This window comes from Ranitomeya imitator, chromosome 1 (genome assembly GCF_032444005.1).
Source record: "Ranitomeya imitator isolate aRanImi1 chromosome 1, aRanImi1.pri, whole genome shotgun sequence".
Lineage (NCBI taxonomy): Eukaryota > Metazoa > Chordata > Amphibia > Anura > Dendrobatidae > Ranitomeya > Ranitomeya imitator.
The window spans coordinates 619,919,484-619,933,292 of NC_091282.1; the positions used below are offsets into that span (position 1 = coordinate 619,919,484).

At 44.3% G+C, this 13,809-nt stretch overlaps 1 protein-coding gene across 1 annotated transcript in view; it reads right to left on the reverse strand.

Annotated features, from left to right (window-relative positions):
* Positions 1 to 1,166: 1,166 nt before the first annotated feature.
* Positions 1,167 to 13,809, reverse strand: part of STX7 (syntaxin 7) — a 48,948-nt gene continuing 36,305 nt past the window's right edge. Inside the window, exons 7-10 of the mRNA XM_069726726.1 lie at positions 3,709 to 3,805; positions 2,405 to 2,477; positions 2,216 to 2,298; positions 1,167 to 1,402 (exon numbers count right to left, since the gene is read on the reverse strand). Coding sequence (XP_069582827.1) covers positions 1,307 to 1,402; positions 2,216 to 2,298; positions 2,405 to 2,477; positions 3,709 to 3,805 — 349 coding nt within the window. The 3' untranslated portion in view covers positions 1,167 to 1,306. The remainder of the gene's footprint in view (positions 1,403 to 2,215; positions 2,299 to 2,404; positions 2,478 to 3,708; positions 3,806 to 13,809) is intronic.

A 13,809-nucleotide genomic window follows, 5' to 3' on the forward strand; every position in this document is an offset into this window, starting at 1 on the left:
TAAATGTACATAGTTCCTGCAATTTATTATCTATGCACTTCTAATGTGAAAATCGTTTTGTTATCCCCCCTAATGTCAGGGGGTTTGCCTTTTCCCTCCCCCCCTTTTTTCCCCTCTCCTTACCCTTTCCCCCTCCCCCCCTCCTATCTCCCCCTCCCCCCCCCTTTTTCCCATTAAAGTTGAAAATCTAATACAATATTTTGAAAGCAAAACCCTCACAATGACATACAAAGCCATCCACAACCTGTCTCCTCCATACATCTGTGACATGGTCTCCCAGTACCTACCTACACGCAACCTCCGATCCTCTCAAGACCTCCTTCTCTACTCCCCTCTCATCTCTTCTTCCCATAACCGCATCCAAGACTTCTTCCGTTCTTCCCCCATACTCTGGAACTCTCTACCCCAACATATCAGACTCTCGCCTACCATAGAAACCTTCAAAAAGAACCTGAAGACTCATCTCTTCCGACAAGCCTACAGCCTGCAGTGATCCTCAACCTACTGAACAGCCGCACAGCCAGCTCTTCCCTCTCCTAGTGTATCCTCACCCATCCCCTGCAGACTGTGAGCCCTCGCAGGCAGGGTCCTCCCTCCTTATGTACTCTTGTGCCTTGTTATCTGCTCATGTTTAATTTATTTGTCTATATTTGCCCCGTATTCACATGTAAAGCGCCATGGAATAAATGGTGCTATAAAAATGTATAATAATAAAAATGTATAATAATAATAATAATACTTTATAACACCGGCTTAAAAAAATTATTTTAAAATCTGAAATGTTGGCCTACTGAAATGTATGTTCAGTAAATGCTCTCAATACTTGGTCGGGGCTCCTTTTGCTCCAATTACTTCATCAGTGTGGCGTGGCATGGAGGCGATCAGCCTGTGGCACTGCTGAGGTGTTATGGAAGCCCAGGTTGCTTTGATAGCAGCCTTTAGCTCCTCTGCATTTTTTCAAGCTGGTGTTATAAAGTATTCTAATTTTCTAAGATAATGACTTTTGGGTTTTCATTGGCTGTAAGCCATAATCATCAACATTAACAGAAATAAACACTTGCAATACATCACTCTGTTTGTAATGACTCTATATAATATATGAGTTTCACTGTTTGTATTGAAGAACTGAAATAAATTAACTTTTTGATGATATACTAATTTTGTGAGAAGAACCTGTGTATACACACATGGCAGTCTTCATCTTCTACGTGTCAGACATGTCTCCGCTGATTAGTATTAACAATTTTGAATAAAAAGACAAAAAAATAAAAGTAGTTAAAAGGATCTCTTCTTTTCCAGGCATTTCCTAATTTCTGGTGGCCGCCCAGATAATCAAACCGAGAATTACAGCGGCTATTACGAGCACAAAGATGATGATGCAGATCTTCTTCCGGGACTTGCGCTGGAATGAAAATGGAAGAAGAGTGACATGAGAAGATGGAAAACAACAACGATCTCTGCAGAATATGACATTTTGCTACTCGCTGCATCACCTCACTGAAGTATTGTCACTATTTAGGGGAGTCCATGACTTATGAGACTTTACAGGGTTAGTACCACCTTCATAGATGGATATTGAAGGACAGTTCTTCTAAATACAAGCACTTTTGCCATTTACTGCTTTTAAGAAATGTTAGCCATTCTTGAGATATTAGCACTTTTGTTTACAGCTCGTTGCCTAGGAGACAGACCACCGCTTCTGTCTAACTTGTAAGCACAGTGCTGAAGCTGGCTGAGATTAGGCGGTAACAGTGAGCTCCAACGATCCTGGCCAGTGCTTTCAAGCTAAGCAAAAAAGAGCTCGTAAGAAATGCGAATATTCTGCCGGCTAGTAGCAGTGGTCGGTCTCCATGGCAACCAGATGTCAACAAAAGAAAAATATTTCTATCTCAAGAACGACAAAAAACTGTAAATCAGCAGTAAACTGAAAAACTGCTGGTCTATCTGGAAATAATTCATTTACAACCCCTTCCAGCATGGCTTCATGGGAAATAGACAAGTATCTCCCCCCTCCAGTAATAATCTGCACTAGTGACCGCTTTCCTCCAGCAATAGTACTTAACCGTTTAGTGGCAAAACTGTCGGATGTCACCAGCTCGAATACAGCACAGTGCAGGATTGGGATCCGACTGGATGACATTTCTTTTTTGCTAAATGACCTGTGCATGTGTATGAAGATAGGTGGCACTACTAGGGTCTGGTGGTGGCCCCTCACCTGGTACTCTGCGGCCCGGGCCAGCTGCTGGTTGGCTTGCTGGACATGCACCTCGGCATTCTCCACGTTGGCCTCTATGCTGTCTGCGTGACACAATAACAGACATTACTTACAGGTAGGAGGAATATCTGTGATAAATGCTGGGATTTGTGGCGCTGTGGCCCCTCTCAGCCACCATACAGTACTTACCGATCATCTCTCCTTGCTCATGGACCATCATACCCAAATCCTTAAAGATCTCATTTATCCCCCTGATATCCTCCTGTTGAATATGCATTGAGATATCAGATATTACAGGAAATACAGGAGAATCACTTTATTGCAAAAATAAAGCCCCCCTGAATAATCGCAACAAAAAGTGTCTCCCTTCTGTTCAAACAGATTACAGGAAGTGGAGGGCTGGTCTGTGTCTGCACACAGGAAGTGGAGGGCTGGTCTGTGTCTGCACACAGGAAGTGGAGGGCTGGTCTGTGTCTGCACACAGGAAGTGGAGGGCTGGTCTGTGTCTGCACACAGGAAGTGGAGGGCTGGTCTGTGTCTGCACACAGAAAGTGGAGGGCTGGTCTGTGTCTGCACACAGGAAGTGGAGGGCTGGTCTGTGTCTGTATAGAGGAAGTGGAGGGCTGGTCTTGGTCTGTATAGAGGAAGTGGAGGGCTGCTCTTGGTCTGTATAGAGGAAGTGGAGGGTTGGTCTGTGTCTGCACACAGAAAGTGGAGGGCTGGTCTGTGTCTGTACACAGGAAGTGGAGGGCTGGTCTGTGTCTGTACACAGGAAGTGGAGGGCTGGTCTGTGTCTGAACACAGGAAGTGGAGGGCTGGTCTGTGTCTGTACACAGGAAGTGGAGGGCTGGTCTGTGTCTGTACACAGGAAGTGGAGGGCTGGTCTGTGTCTGTACACAGGAAGTGGAGGACTGATCTGTCTGTATACAGGAAGTGGAGGGCTGGTCTGTGTCTGTATCAGGAAATGGAGGGCTGGTCTTGGTCTGTATATAGGAAGTGGAGGGCTGGTCTGAGTCTGCACACAGGAAGTGGAGGGCTGGTCTGTGTCTGTACACAGGAAGTGGAGGGCTGGTCTTGGTCTGTATACAGGAAGTGGAGGGCTGGTCTTGGTCTGTATACAGGAAGTGGAGGGCTGATCTATATCTGTATACAGGAAGTGGAGGGCTGGTCTTTGTCTGTCTTCCCCTGCTCTCCTGGCTGCTAAATTGCTCACAGTCATATCAGAGAAGCAGGCTGCAAGTCTGGGGCAGGAAAGCCATTGGGAAATAACAGGGGGAATGCATGGTGGTTAGCAAGGCAAAGAATGTTCCTGCATCTATGATGCAGATAACGATGGAACGCATGAATGACAAGTTAGAGAGAAGTAGCAAGTTACAGACGGATGACAGAACCTCTATATATACTGCACCACCCAGGAGAGCTGACAGCCGAAAAATAATGGAACGTATGGAAGGGATGACCTCTCAATCGAGTTCAGTAGATCAGTGTCTAACCTCAAGCTGATGGATGGCAGTCTCCCGCTCTTCTATGAGCCGTAAGTCATCCTCTGTGATGAGCTCCTCTTGCAGCGTTGCCTGTGACTGGTTCTCACTGAAATAAATCATCAGTCATTAGACGTGGACATTTCTTTCTCAATACTTTAGAAATCATTGGTGCTTCGAGATCTTTGACTTAGAGGTATTGTATGACACTAAGAAACCCTTCAGCTATGGGAGATATTGGTCCAGCTGCCGAGATCCTTGGCAATCAGAGGATTTTGCTGGGGTAGTTGCTGTCAGCTGTCCACCTATACCACTCCAACTCCAGCACTGCCGCTCTGTTGGTTTTACCATAACATGCACTCAAAAATAAGAAAAAAATTCCAAGTGCGGTGAAATTGCAAAAAAAAAAGTGCAATTCCACAAAGTATTTTTGGATTTTTTTTACCATATGCACTAAATGCTGAAACTGACCTGCCATTATGATTCTCCAGGTCATTACGAATTCATAGACACCAAACATGTCTAGGTTCTTTTTTATCCAAGTGGTGAAAAAAAAAATCCAAATTTTGTTAAATTAAAAAAAAAAAAATTGCACCATTTCCCGTAGCATCTCTATTTTTCATGATCTGGGGTTGGATGAGAGCTTATTTTTTGCGTGCCGAGCTGACGTTTTTAATGATAACATTTTGGTGCAGATACGTTCTTTTGATCCCCCGTTACTGCAATGTCGCGGCAACAAAAAAAAACGCAATTCTTTTTTTCTCACTACGCCATTTAGCGATCAGGTTCATCCTTTTTTTTATTGATAGATCGGGTGATTCTGAATGCAGGGATACCAAATATGTGCATGTTTGATTTTTTTTATTATTATTTTATTTTGAATGGGGCGAAATGGGGGTGATTTAAACTTTTATATATTTTTTATTTAAAAAAAAATATTTTTAACCCCTTTACCCCCAAGGGTGGTTTGCATGTTAATGACCGGGACAATTTTTACAATTCTGACCACTGTCCCTTTATGAGGTTATAACTCCGGAACGCTTCAACGGATCCCGGTGATTCTGACATTGTTTTCTCGTGACGTATTGTACTTCATGATAGTGGTAAAATTTCTTTGCTGTTACTTGAGTTTATTTGTGGAAATAAATGGAAATTTGGCGTAAATTTTGAAGATTTCGCAATTTTCCAACTTAATAAGTAACATTTCCCACATGTCTACTTTACATCAGCACAATTTTCATCAGAGCCAAATTATTTTTTTGTTTGTTAGGGAGTTATAAGGGTTAAAAGTTGACCAGCGATTTCTCATTTTTACAACATCATTTTTTTTTAGGGACCACATCTCATTTGAAGTCATTTTGAGGGGTCTATATGATAGAAAATACCCAAGTGTGACACCATTCTAAAAACTACACCCCTCAAGGTGCTCAAAACCATATTCAAGAAGTTTATTAACCCTTCAGGTGCTTCACAGGAATTTATGGAATATTAAAAAAAAATGAACATTTAATTTTTTTTCACAAAAATTTACTTCAGACCCAATTTGCTTTATTTTACGAAGGGTAACAGGAGAAATTGAACCCCAAAAATTTGTCCTGAGTACGCCGATACCCCATATGTGGGGGTAAACCACTGTTTGGGTGCATGGGAGAGCTCGGAAGGGAAGGAGCGCCATTTGACTTTTCAGTACAAGATTGGCTGGAATTGAGATGGGACGTCATGTCACGTTTGGAGAGCCCCTGATGTGCCTAAACAGTGGAAAACCCCCACAAGTGACACCATTTTGGAACGTAGACCCCCTAAGGAACTTATCTAGATGTGTGGTGAGCACTTTGAACCCCCAAGTGCTTCACAGAAGTTTATAATGTAGAGCAGTAAAAATAAAAAATCATTTTTTTTCCCCAAAAATGATCTTTTCGCCCCCAAATTTTTATTTTCCCCAGGGTAACAGCAGAAATTGGACCCCAAAGGTTGTTGTGCAATTTGTCCTGAGTACACTCATAACCAATATGTGGGGGGTAAACCACTGTTTGGGCGCATGGCAGAGCTCGGAAGGGAAGGAGCGCCGTTTGACTTTTCAATGCAAAATTGGCTGGAATTTAGATCGGACGCCATGTTGTGTTTGGAGAACCCCTGATGTGCCTAAACATTGAAACCCCCCACAAGTGACATCATTTTGGAAAGTAGACCCCCTAAGGAACTTATCTAGATGTGTGGTGAGAACTTTGAACCCCAAGTGCGTCACAGAAGTTTATAAATGTAGAGCCGTAAAGATAAAAAATTATATTTTTTTCACAAAAATGATCTTTTTGCCCCCAATTTATTATTTTCCCAAGGGGAACAGGAGAAATTGGACCCCAAAAGTTGTTGTGCATTTTTTGAAGAGTAAACAATTTGTGCTGAGTATGCTGATACCCCATATGTGGCAGTGCTCGGAAGGGAAGGAGTGCAGTTTTGGAATGCAGACTTTGATGGAATGGTCTGCAGGCGTCACGTTGCGTTTGCAGAGCCCCTAATGTACCTAAACAGTAGAAACCCACCACAAGTGACCCCATATTGAAAACTAGACCCCCCAAAGAACTTATCTAGATGTGTTGTGAGAACTTTGAACCCCCATGTGCTTCACTAAAGTTTATAACGCAGAGCCGTGAAAATAAAAAATGATTTCTTTTCCCACAAAAATGATTTTTAGCCCCAAAATGTTTATTTTCCCAAGGGTAACAAGAGAAATTGGACCCCAAAAGTTGTTGTCCAATTTGTCCTGAGTACGCTGATACTCCATATGTTGGGGTAAACCCCTGTTTGGGCGCACGGGAGAGCTCAGAAGGGAAGAACCACTGTTTTACTCTTTCAACACAGAATTGGGTGGAATTGAGATAGGACACCATGTCGCGTTTGGAGAGCCCCTGATGTGCCTAAACAGTGGAAACCCCCTATTCTAACTCCAACCCTAACCCCAACACACCCCTAACCCTAATCCCAACCCTAACCACAACCCTAACCCCAACACACCCCTAACCCTAATCCCAGCCGTAAACATAATCCAAACCTTAAGCCCAACTCTAGACCCAACTTTAGCCTTAACCCTAACCCTAATGGGAAAATGGAAATAATTTTTTTAATTTTATTATTTTTCCATAACCAAGGGGGTGATGAAGGGGGGTTTGATTTACTATTTATAGTGGGTTTTTTTTATCTGGTTTTTACGTTTGGCAGCTGTCACACGCTAAAAGACTCTTTTTATTGCAAAAAAATAGTTTTTGCATCACCACATTTTGAGAAAAACCAGCAATTCATGAATTTCTTTTGGGTGAGGCGTTTATACTATTCCGCGAGTGGTAAAATTGATAAAGCAGTTTTATTCTTCGGGTCAGTAGGATTACATATTTATATCATTTTTTAATTGTTTTTGAGCTTTTATACAATAAAAACTATTTTATATAAAAAATTATTGTTTTTGCATCTCTTTATTCTGAGGACTATAACTTTTTTATTTTTTTGCTGATGCTGTATGGTGGCTCATTTTTTTGCGGGACAAGATGATGTTTTCAGAGGTCCGATGGTTATTTATATCAGTCTTTTTGATTGCGTGTTATTCCACTTTTGTTCAGCGGTATGGTGATAAAGCGTTGGTTTTTTGCATCTTTCTTTTTAATTTTTTTACGGTGTTCACTGAAGGGGTTCTGAAGGAGTTTTATAGGTCGGGTCGTTATGGACGCGGTGATACCAAATATGGGTACTTTTATTGTTTTTTTGTTTTTTTTACATAAAGAAATGTATTTATTGGAACAATATATATATTTTTTCTTTATTCAGGAATTTAAAAGAACATATTTTTATACATATATTTTTTTAACACTGCCCCGGGGGGGGGGGGGGGAGAACATCACTATATAGTGTCAGATCGCTGATCTGACACTTTGCAGAGCACTGTGTCAGATTAGCGATCTGACAGGAAGTGCAGGAGGCTTGCCGGCGCCTGCTCTCAGTGGGCACTGAGAAGCCACCTGTTGTGAATTCTGTGGTCGAACTCCCTCCTGTGGTCACAAGTGGTACTTCGGCTGATTCTGTCTATGGGCTTCCGTTGGTGGATGTGAGTGGTACTGCGGCTTCTGAGTTTCCTTCCTCAGGTGATGAGGTTAAGTCGTTAGGTGCTGCTCTATTTAACTCCACCTAGTGCTTTGATCCTGGCCTCCAGTCAATGTTCTAGTATTGGTCTTGCTTCCTCCTGGATCGTTCCTGTGGCCTGTCTGCTCAGCATAAGCTAAGTTCTGCTTGTGTTACTTTTGTTTGCTATATTTTCTGTCCAGCTTGCTATATTGGTTTTTCTTGCTTGCTGGAAGCTCTGAGACGCAGAGGGAGCACCTCCGTACCGTTAGTCGGTGCGGAGGGTCTTTTTGCCCCTCTGCGTGGTTGTTTGTAGGTTTTTGTGTTGACCGCAAAGCTATCTTTCCTATCCTCGGTCTATTCAGTAAGTCTCACTTTGCTAAATCTATTTCATCTCTGTGTTTGTATTTTCATCTTAACTCACAGTCATTATATGTGGGGGGCTACCTTTTCCTTTGGGGAATTTCTCTGAGGCAAGGTAGGCTTATTTTTCTATCTTCAGGGCTAGCTAGTTTCTCAGGCTGTGCCGAGTTGCATAGGGAGCGTTAGGCGCAATCCACGGCTACCTCTAGTGTGGTTTGTTAGGATTAGGGATTGCGGTCAGCAGAGTTCCCACGTCTCAGAGCTTGTCCTATGTTTTTGGGTTATTGTCAGGTCACTTTGTGTGCTCTGAACTTCAAGGTCCATTGTGGTTCTGAATTACCTATTCATAACAGTACTGGAGGCCCAAAGTACTATGCTTCTCAATAGAGGGAAAAAAGAAGTTCTGAGACCATTTTTTTTTCTTTGCACTGTGTTTTGCCTTTTTTTTTCCCTAGACATTTGGGTGGTTCAGGACACAGGTGTAGTGATGGACATTAAAGGTCTGTCTTCATGTGTGGATCATCTCACTGCAAGAGTACAAAATATTCAAGACTTTGTGGCTCAGAAATCTATGTTAGAACCAAGAATTCCTATTCCTGATTTGTTTTCTGGAGATAGAGCTAAATTTCTGAGTTTCAAAAATAATTGCAAACTGTTTCTGGCATTGAAACCTCGCTCCTCTGGTGACCCAGTTCAACAAGTTAAGATCATTATTTCTTTATTACGTGGCGACCCTCAAGACTGGGCATTTTCCCTTGCGCCAGGAGATCCTGCATTATGTAATATTGATGCGTTTTTTCTGGGGTTCGGATTACTGTACGATGAACCTAATTCAGTGGATCAGGCAGAGAAAAATTTGCTGGCTCTGTGTCAGGGTCAGGATGAGATAGAGATTTATTGTCAGAAGTTTAGAAAGTGGTCCGTGCTCACTCAATGGAATGAATGTGCGCTGGCAGCTATTTTCAGAAAGGGTCTCTCTGAAGCCCTTAAGGATGTCATGGTGGGATTTCCTATGCCTGCTGGTTTGAATGAGTCTGTCTTTGGCCATTCAGATCGGTCGACGCTTGCGTGAGCGTAAATCTGTGCACCATTTGGCGGTATTATCTGAGCATAAACCTGAGCCTATGCAGTGCGATAGGACTTTGACCAGAGCTGAAAGGCAAGAACACAGACGTCAGAATGGGCTGTGTTTCTACTGTGGTGATTCCACTCATGCTATCTCCGATTGTCCTAAGCGCACTAAGCGGTTCGCTAAGTCTGCCACCATTGGTACGGTACAGTCGAAATTTATTTTGTCCGTTACTTTGATCTCTTTGTCTTCCTATTCTGTCATGGCATTTGTGGATTCAGGCGCTGCCCTGAATTTGATGGACTTGGAGTTTGCTAGGCGCTGTGGGTTTGTCTTGGAGCCCTTGCAGTGTCTTATTCCATTGAGAGGAATTGATGCTACGCCTTTGGCCAAGAATAAGCCTCAGTATTGGACCCAGCTGACCATGCGCATGGCTCCTGCGCACCAGGAGGATATTCGCTTTCTGGTGTTGCATAATCTGCATGATGTGGTCGTGTTGGGGTTGCCATGGCTACAAGTACATAACCCAGTATTAGATTGGAAATCAATGTCTGTGTCCAGCTGGGGTTGTCAGGGGGTACATGGTGATGTTCCATTTCTGTCTATCTCATCATCCACCCCTTCTGAGGTCCCAGAGTTCTTGTCTGATTACCGGGATGTATTCGATGAGCCCAAGTCCAATGCCCTACCTCCGCATAGGGATTGTGATTGTGCTATCGAGTTGATTCCTGGTAGTAAGTTTCCTAAGGGTCGACTGTTTAATTTATCTGTACCTGAGCACGCCGCTATGCGGAGTTACGTAAAAGAATCCTTGGAGAAGGGTCATATTCGCCCGTCGTCATCGCCATTGGGAGCAGGGTTCTTTTTTGTGGCCAAGAAGGATGGTTCGCTGAGACCTTGTATTGATTACTGCCTTCTAAATAAAATCACTATCAAATTTCAGTACCCCTTGCCGCTGCTATCTGATTTGTTTGCTCGGATTAAGGGGGCTAGTTGGTTCACCAAGATAGATCTTCGTGGTGCATATAATCTTGTGCGTATTAAACGGGGCGATGAATGGAAAACTGCATTTAATACGCCCGAGGGCCATTTTGAGTACCTAGTTATGCCATTCGGACTTGCCAATGCTCCATCAGTATTTCAGTCCTTTATGCATGACATCTTCCGAGAGTACCTGGATAAATTCCTGATTGTATACTTGGATGATATTTTGGTCTTTTCGGATGATTGGGAGTCTCATGTGAAGCAGGTCAGAATGGTGTTCCAGGTCCTGCGTGCTAATTCTTTGTTTGTGATGGGATCAAAGTGTCTCTTTGGTGTTCAGAAGGTTTCATTTTTGGGGTTCATTTTTTCCCCTTCTACTATCGAGATGGACCCTGTTAAGGTCCAGGCCATTTATGATTGGACTCAGCCGACATCTCTGAAGAGTCTGCAAAAGTTCCTTGGCTTTGCTAATTTTTATTGTCGCTTCATCTGTAATTTTTCTAGTATTGCTAAACCATTGACCGATTTGACCAAGAAGGGTGCTGATGTGGTCAATTGGTCTTCTGCTGCTGTGGAAGCTTTTCAAGAGTTAAAGCATCGTTTTTTTTCTGCCCCTGTGTTGTGTCAACCAGATGTTTCGCTTCCGTTACAGGTCGAGGTTGATGCTTCTGAAATTGGAGCAGGGGCTGTTTTGTCGCAAAGAGGTTCTGATTGCTCGGTGATGAAGCCATGCGCCTTCTTTTCCAGGAAGTATTCGCCTGCTGAGCGAAATTATGATGTTGGCAATCGAGAGTTGCTGGCCATGAAGTGGGCATTCGAGGAGTGGCGTCATTGGCTTGAAGGAGCTAAGCATCGCGTGGTGGTCTTCACTGATCACAAGAACTTGACTTATCTCGAGTCTGTCAAACGGTTGAATCCTAGACAGGCTCGTTGGTCGCTGTTTTTCTCCCGTTTTGACTTTGTGGTTTCGTACCTTCCGGGCTCTAAAAATGTGAAGGCGGATGCCCTGTCTAGGAGTTTTGTGCCCGACTCTCCGGGTTTGCCTGAGCCGGCGGGTATTCTCAAAGAGAGAGTAATTGTGTCTGCCATCTCCCCTGATTTGCGGCGGGTGCTGCAAAAATTTCAGGCTAATAAACCTGATCGTTGCCCAGCGGAGAAACTGTTTGTCCCTGATAGGTGGACGAATAAAGTTATCTCCGAGGTTCATTGTTCGGTGTTGGCTGGTCATACTGGAATCTTTGGTACCAGAGATTTAGTGGCTAGATCCTTTTGGTGGCCGTCTCTGTCGCGGGATGTGCGTTCTTTTGTGCAGTCCTGTGGGATTTGTGCTCGGGCTAAGCCCTGCTGTTCTCGTGCCAGTGGGTTGCTTTTGCCCTTGCCGGTCCCGAAGAGGCCTTGGACACATATCTCTATGGATTTTATTTCGGATCTCCCCGTCTCTCAAAAAATGTCGGTCATTTGGGTAGTTTGTGATCGCTTCTCTAATATGATCCATTTGGTACCCTTGTCTAAATTACCTTCCTCCTCTGATTTGGTGCCATTGTTCTTCCAGCATGTGGTTCGTTTACATGGCATTCCAGAGAACATCGTTTCTAACAGAGGTCCCCAGTTTGTTTCGAGGTTTTGGCGAGCCTTTTGTGCTAGGATGGGCATTGATTTGTCTTTTTCCTCGGCTTTCCATCCTCACACAAATGGCCAGACTGAACGAACCAATCAGACCTTGGAAACATATCTGAGATGTTTTGTTTCTGCTGATCAGGATGATTGGGTGTCCTTTTTGCCGTTGGCTGAGTTCGCCCTTAATAATCGGGCCAGCTCGGCTACCTTGGTTTCGCCGTTTTTCTGCAATTCTGGGTTCCATCCTCGTTTCTCTTCAGGGCAGGTTGAGTCTTCGGACTGTCCTGGTGTGGATACTGTGGTGGACAGGTTGCAGCGGATTTGGACTCATGTAGTGGACAATTTGACCTTGTCCCAGGAGAAGGCTCAACGTTTCGCTAATCGCAGACGCTGTGTGGGTCCCCGACTTCGTGTTGGGGATTTGGTTTGGTTGTCATCTCGTTATATTCCTATGAAGGTTTCCTCTCCTAAGTTTAAGCCTCGTTTCATTGGTCCGTATAGGATTTCTGAGGTTCTTAATCCTGTGTCTTTTCGTTTGACCCTTCCAGATTCTTTTTCCATCCATAACGTATTCCATAGGTCATTGTTGCGGAGATACGTGGCACCTATTGTTCCATCTGTTGATCCTCCTGCCCCGGTTTTGGTGGAGGGGGAGTTGGAGTATATAGTGGAGAAGATTTTGGATTCTCGTGTTTCGAGACGGAAACTCCAGTATCTGGTTAAGTGGAAGGGTTATGGTCAGGAAGATAATTCCTGGGTCTTTGCCTCTGATGTCCATGCTGCCGATCTTGTTCGTGCCTTTCATATGGCTCATCCTGGTCGGCCTGGGGGCTCTGGTGAGGGTTCGGTGACCCCTCCTCAAGGGGGGGGTACTGTTGTGAATTCTGTGGTCGAGCTCCCTCCTGTGGTCACAAGTGGTACTTTGGCTGATTCTGTCTATGGGCTTCCGTTGGTGGATGTGAGTGGTACTGCGGCTTCTGAGTTTCCTTCCTCAGGTGATGAGGTTAAGTCGTTAGGTGCTGCTCTATTTAACTCCACCTAGTGCTTTGATCCTGGCCTCCAGTCAATGTTCTAGTATTGGTCTTGCTTCCTCCTGGATCGTTCCTGTGGCCTGTCTGCTCAGCATAAGCTAAGTTCTGCTTGTGTTACTTTTGTTTGCTATATTTTCTGTCCAGCTTGCTATATTGGTTTTTCTTGCTTGCTGGAAGCTCTGAGACGCAGAGGGAGCACCTCCGTACCGTTAGTCGGTGCGGAGGGTCTTTTTGCCCCTCTGCGTGGTTGTTTGTAGGTTTTTGTGTTGACCGCAAAGCTATCTTTCCTATCCTCGGTCTATTCAGTAAGTCTCACTTTGCTAAATCTATTTCATCTCTGTGTTTGTATTTTCATCTTAACTCACAGTCATTATATGTGGGGGGCTACCTTTTCCTTTGGGGTATTTCTCTGAGGCAAGGTAGGCTTATTTTTCTATCTTCAGGGCTAGCTAGTTTCTCAGGCTGTGCCGAGTTGCATAGGGAGCGTTAGGCGCAATCCACGGCTACCTCTAGTGTGGTTGGATAGGATTAGGGATTGCGGTCAGCAGAGTTCCCACGTCTCAGAGCTCGTCCTATGTATTTTGGTTATTATCAGGTCACTTTGTGCTCTGAACTTCAAGGTCCATTGTGGTTCTGAATTACCTATTCATAACAGCCACCACCCTGCAGGACCCCGTGGCCATCTTGGATCCGGGGGCCTGCAGGGAGGAGACCCTTGGAACAACGCGATTACATTGCGTTGTTCTGAGGGTTTCAGGGAAGCACGCAGGGCGCCCCCTCCCTGCGCGATGCTTCCTATGCCACCGGAACGCTGCGATCTTGTCTTGTTTGATCGCAGTGTTCCGGCGGTTAAAGTGCAGGGAGCGGTCCGTGACCGCTCCTGGCACATAGTGCTGGATGTCAGCTGTGATAATCAGCTGACACCCGGCCGCGATTGGCCAC